Here is a 6,000-nt window from a genome sequence, read left to right on the forward strand (position 1 = left end):
ACAAAGGAAGCACACTCGAACAAGGTGAGCAAGGTCTATTGTGCCTTGTATTACATCGACGATGACGGAAGGGTAGGCGGTTTGCGTGGTGATGGAAAGGATGGAGAAAGAGAAGAAAGCGCGGGGGATGGGCGAAAAATTACGAGAGAAAAACCTCTTTTTGGCTCTTTCTGCGTCCCCACGCAGGCTGGTTCGTCCGCTTGGCGGGTTCTCTCCAGGGTCCAGTGCCTTTTTGCGCACGCGATCGCAAGGCCAGGCGGCGGAACACGATCGATCGTTTTATAAAAGTGCCGATTCGAGTCTCTTGGGCAAGGCTGACGAGTCGTTGTTTATGCTTTTGTTTCTTTGCTCTTCCAACGTCTGGTTTGCTGGCCGTTGCTCGGGTTTGGACGCAAGGAGGACAAAAGGCTGCTGACGACTCTGACTCTTCCGTCTCGAGGCGAGTGGCGAATTGGAATACAGAGCTGGACGAGGGCAAAGAGAGAGGCCGGAGAGCAGAGAAGCAACGACACGAAAGAAAATACTGGGGGAGAAGCGGAAGACGAGGATTCAATAAACGAAAATGCGAAAGGAGGGGGAAAGACGAAGGAATAGGAAGCGACCGAAAACAAGAATCGAATGAGGAAAATCGAGGTGGACGGGGATTGGGAGTAATAAAAATAAAGCGACAGGCAAAAGAGACGAAGGCGACGAGGGAAATTGACGAAGGTGGGATGGGGTGCCGGGAAGTATTACAGCGCCTTACAGTGTCGTACCGGGCCTACGGCAGTAGTGCCTGCAGCGGACGCTGGAACAACGGGCAAAAAGTCGACAAAGTCGACAAAGTTGACCAGACGAAAAAGCCGACAGGTCGTACCTTCCGCCTTTCCACATGGTACGGTGCGCTCTTGCGCTCATTGAGGATGCTTCATACCATTTTCGTTGGCACTTTCCCCGTCTGTTTTAACATCGCTATTTTCTCTACGGCGCATGCATCTGCCTGCGGACCGGAAGTAGGTTCCGATTGCATTTGTGGGCAAGAGCGACCGTGGCGCATGCAGGGTGGGCTGCGAGAAGAAAGAGCGAAGGGCAGAAAAAAGTAGAAAAGGCGTGGGTGAAGGAACGAACCAAGAGAGTGTGGGAATACGCAGGAGACAAGCAAGGACTGATGCCCGCAGCCAAGAGCAGAGACGGAAAATGAAAATGGGGGTCGCTTCTAATGGATGTCTTTCGAGGTTGGGGGTCCGCACCAGCGGGCTTTTGCTCTTCCGCCACCCCCTGTCGCTTCCTACTTTTGCTGGTCGTCTCTTCTGTTTTTCTGTTCGTTGCTTGCTGAAGCTCTTCTTGTCTCTTTTTATTCGCTCCTTCCCGGACGCCATTTTGAAGCTGTTTCTTAGTTGGCCCCGTTCCTCCTTTCCTATTTCGTCGTCTCTCGCGTTCTTTCTCGTTGAAGAAACAGCGTCCGACACCAGTTGCCTCTTGTAGACCATTGCAGCAGACGAGAACAGATGATGACGGCAGAGACTAACGAAAGTACGGAGTAGGAAGAGCAGCCACAAAATAGCGTAAATTGGTGGGCAGAGAACAGCCTCGGCGAAACTGGCGAAGGAGCATGGAGTTACCCAAGGCTCAGCCTGTCAGTTTTCAGTTTTTGGTGTTTTCAAAGTGCGGGCGTGGCACTACAGTGGGATGGGGCTTTGCGCCGCGCCAAGTGCGACGAACCAACGACTGCGACTTACGACGCCTATGATGCCCGTCGAGAATCGCAGGAAATAATGAGAGGATGTATACAGCAGCCGCAAGAGGCCTAGAGACGTAAACGTCGGGTGCAATATAGTACACATAAAACAAACAAGATGTAATCACGCGGAGTATGAGGAACCTGTCAGCCATACAGAGACATTATTAGAGGGAGAACCAATATCAACACTCCCTACAAAAAATACTGACTCTTCGACGCTCTCCCTCCTCACACCCTAGGGCACTAGGTCGGCGCACTAACCTCGACAGTGCGCATCCTCCGGCGTAGCGACAGAGTGAAGAGTTGCACGGATGGTGGTTTAGCGGGCCAGACTAGCCGGTACGTCAGACACGGGTCCGCCTTTTATTCTAGCAGGGTACGAAATGGTTCGTCGTAGTCCGTACACAGACAAGACCCGGGAGTGAACAAGCAGTGACGCCTGCAGATGGGAATGAGTGCTGGAGTGGGTGTTGTTGCACTTGGCAGGGTGGGTGAGAGTGGAGCGGAAGGCAAGCAGAAGCAGGTATTGTGTATGGGAAAGAAGCCAGCAGAGGAAAGGCGGGAGGTAGAACGTCGTAATTGCTACTCGTGCTGCAAACCTCGTTCAAGCTCAAAGGCGGCACATCCCACGCCCGACGGCCTGTTGGCACGGAGCGCGTCCGAATGTGGGATTTGTACGGGAATCAGAAAGAGAAAGATGCAATATCTCACTACTCTTTCTTTCTCGGCCAGGAGCGGGACGACATTGGACATTGGGGGGTCGTCCTGCTGCAAATCAACCAGACGAAACCGTATGAATACCCGGCATATTGTGTGCTACAAGCACTCTCATTTTCCAGACTGCTATATTTACAAGCAGCATGGGGGTCCCGCGCCACGGCCGCCGTGGGTTAAATGCCTTTTTGGGACGAATACAGAGCATTTACTGCGAGGCATGCCGTGCCCTACTTCGTACTGAAAAAAACAAGGGTCGAAGGGTCCAGGGAGCATGGGCCACCGAAGACGAGGTTCACACCAATTAGGAACGATGAATCCCCCCCCCCAACCTTGACACTTTGACGACTAGGGGGTGACAGATGGCAACAAAACCCCACTATCCGACCATCGGCTGCAAGCCATGTTTTACCATGCAGCAGTCGCCAGTTCCAAGGGTTCAGGATGCGAGAGGATGTGGACGTGAGGATGTGAGGGGAAAACAGCAATGTTGCACCGGCGGTCATACAGCCTTTATCAATTTTTCCGCGTGGCGCTTCGCAACGGCTACAAGAGGTTAACGGATGATGAGGCACAGTCCCTGCTGGTATCGATCACATAGCAAGGAGATTGAAATTTTTGTGATGGTGACCAACCCGACGCGTAATAGCAATCGACATTGTCCGTAGTTTATGGTGACCAAAGGCCATGGCAATAAAAAAAAAGAAAACGACGGTGTCAAGAATCTCATAAAGAACCGCCGGAATTCGCCCTTCGAGCACCCCGTCTTCGTCGTCGAAGAAAGGCAAGTAAAGAAAAGAAAGACGCTGTGGCGGACAAGGGGTCCAATAAGAGTCGATATACTGTGTAGATATTCTGTGTGAAGAGTCAAAAGCGCAAAGCAAAGGCAGAGAAGGCCCGTCGGTCGAAGAACACCGGGCGGGTCCCCTTGACGCAGGCTTGTCATGCTAGTGTTTGTCTTGCTGGGAACCGCCTTTGCTTGTCGAGATTGCTTGAGAACTAGCGACCAAAATGGACAAGTGCGCGTCAGCTATTACCGGGCAAGGCCCGGCAGGAATCGGAGCGAGAAGGAAAGCGAGACGAGAGACGAGAGACGAGAGGGTCAAAGAGGACGAAGACGGGAAGTCAACTGTGCGAAAGAGGGAAGACAAGACCGAGAAGGCAAAACGGCCAATTTCGACGAAATCGATATCCAAATCCGCGCATGGGTTGTTTCCCGTTTCCCATGTATGCTGGACAAATGACTAGCCTTTTCAAGAATTCCGCCTTTGAGTTCCCAAAAGGGTCATATATACCTTGCGGCAATTGGGCAACATGGTATGGCTTTTGGGGAAACTTGTTCCGTAACGCCATCTTTACTCGTTCTTACCTTATTGTTCCCTCTTAACACACATGTTAACACACAGGCTTGTACTCCAAGATCCAAGCGGAAGTCCTCCAAATCGTGATCATCGGGACCCACGAGTCATGTTCTCAGACTCCAAAAGTTGTGGAGTAATCGAAATAGCTGACGACTTGCAACAAACAAGAGGACCGAAGTGGCAAAAGAATGTAAACTAAAGTACACATCAGGAAGACAGACAAACGCACAGTTTCGAGAGACAGCACAACACCGACGCAAAGAACCACCAGACTGGAAAAAGAGCGCCCCATTAACCCAGCTAAGCCAGGCCTTGCATGTTGAGGCGTCACTAGCTTCAATACATTCGGTGGAAAAGTGTGAGTGGGCAGCCTCTTAAAAGCCACTGATGCGCGTCGCATATACCGTACTGACGAAGTCGGCGTGCGCGGGGAATTGCAGGAGGGATGAACAAAACAGGTAGGACTGTGCCGCGTTAGATGCTCCCCAATATTTGTAATTGCTGGTTTTCACAGTATGGCACTTGAAAATGCTGTTCCTTTCTTACGTTCCCTCTTTGCAATTATGTCGAGGAGGATGCCGCTCGCGTGGCAAGAGCCCCCACATTAGCTCCTGAGCGGGCCAGGCCCCATTTTTATATGGCGCCTGTACTGTGTAATATAGACGTACTTTTGCAGAGTGGCAGTCCGGACGAGCAACCGTCTTTCACATGCTTTCACTGCGACAGCTCCTTGAACATACCCAAACGAAAGATGCACAATGAACAAAGAAATCGGCAGCACGATGCCCCATTCAGGCACTCTTCCTTAGGAGGACAAACTTGTCATAGTACGGCGTACGGATAAGTGCATCACTCTGGACACGTAACAGACCTACGAAAAACAGCCCGTATGGTCGTCTGGGCTCATGCGGTCCAACGAACACCGGCGTTTTTCGTGTAAACATGGATGGGGCAGACGCGTCGATTCAGGGACACGGCTGATCGTCCATGGGCGACACTTTGGTGAACAGACCCACGGCGAAAGGGTTGCAAAAGCAGGAGCCGGGCGACGTACTGCAAACGTGAACTTCTTCTGTTTTGTGCACGGTTTTAGTTGACGGAGAACGCCGTCACGGGGTGACGTGAGGTAAGCTTCCGTGCATCCATGTTATGTTGCAAGACGGACAGCGAGAACGGAAAGACAAAACACCCAACTCATATTCCCTTCCTCGAAAAGAAAGTGGAGTTGGGGTGCAATGGCCATCGCGCCAGTAGAGCAAACGCAGGTGGACGACGTACAACATAATTCGTACACAAAACAAAAATAAGGAGACAGCTCACAGATGTGGCTCGCCAAAGGAAAAAAAAAAGGGTGGGTGGCAGTGGAAAGTGAGAGACCCCCACGTCGGCCGGCACCCCCCTTGAAGCTGGGGCCACCCCAATCCTCCTGCGCTGCAAAATACCGTGTATTCGTCAGTACGACATGCGACCATAGCATACAAGATGAGAGAAAAAGACGCATGGAATGGACCTGTGGACGAAAAAAAAAAATGGACGTGTCACTTGCGCGTCTATGGCGAATTATGTCGAGTGATCGTCAGAGGACCACGCGACAAACAATGGTATACTCAAGTGTTTTGTTTCGTGGCCAGACTACTACACAAGTGGAACGGGTGGTTGCGGCGGACGAGAACGGGAAAAGCCTTTGCGCCATATTTTAAATACTGCAATAAATTTCAAAAGAAATGGAAACGAAACGCAAGTCTCGTTCGTCCACCAGGGGCGGTATTTTCATTTGTGTTTCCCCCTGCCTTTCTCTATTCTTCTCCACAGACGTTTTTAATGTCTCTTCTCATGTCCAGATCGCCACGCATGGTAGGAAGGTTGCATTTCAAATCTGCAGGTGACCTACAAGGATAATTCTCAGTCCATGTGGACGCAACGAGAGAACGAGGCCACCCCATGTTCTGTGTTCGCGCAGAGTACAGAAGCGACTCGAAAAGACTGCAATGGAGAGAAAGGGCTTGAGCGACAGGAGACACGGGGCAGAGACTGGAGAAGCGTATCACAGAGAGTGTGTGTTTGTTACTTCAAGACTACGTTGGACTGTCTCTTACCGACAATCGCAGTACTCACAACTGGTTTCTCGGGCTTCGACCCCGAAAGAGCTTCGACGCACATGGCAGAACAACAACAGAAATATGGGCTTTATATTATCGTTGAGCT

At 51.2% G+C, this 6,000-nt stretch overlaps 1 protein-coding gene across 1 annotated transcript; it reads left to right on the top strand.

Annotated features, from left to right (window-relative positions):
- Window positions 1–3,445: 3,445 nt before the first annotated feature.
- SPSK_06808 (uncharacterized protein) lies at window positions 3,446–3,682 on the top strand (the record flags this gene model as incomplete). The annotated part of the gene is made up of 1 exon (XM_016733501.1): window positions 3,446–3,682. One exon carries the CDS (start codon window positions 3,446–3,448, stop codon window positions 3,680–3,682), a length of 237 nt encoding a protein of 78 aa, XP_016592410.1.
- Between the last annotated feature and the right edge of the window lie 2,318 nt (window positions 3,683–6,000).

The sequence above is a fragment of the Sporothrix schenckii genome, assembly GCF_000961545.1.
Source record: "Sporothrix schenckii 1099-18 chromosome Unknown Cont38, whole genome shotgun sequence".
NCBI lineage: Eukaryota > Fungi > Ascomycota > Sordariomycetes > Ophiostomatales > Ophiostomataceae > Sporothrix > Sporothrix schenckii.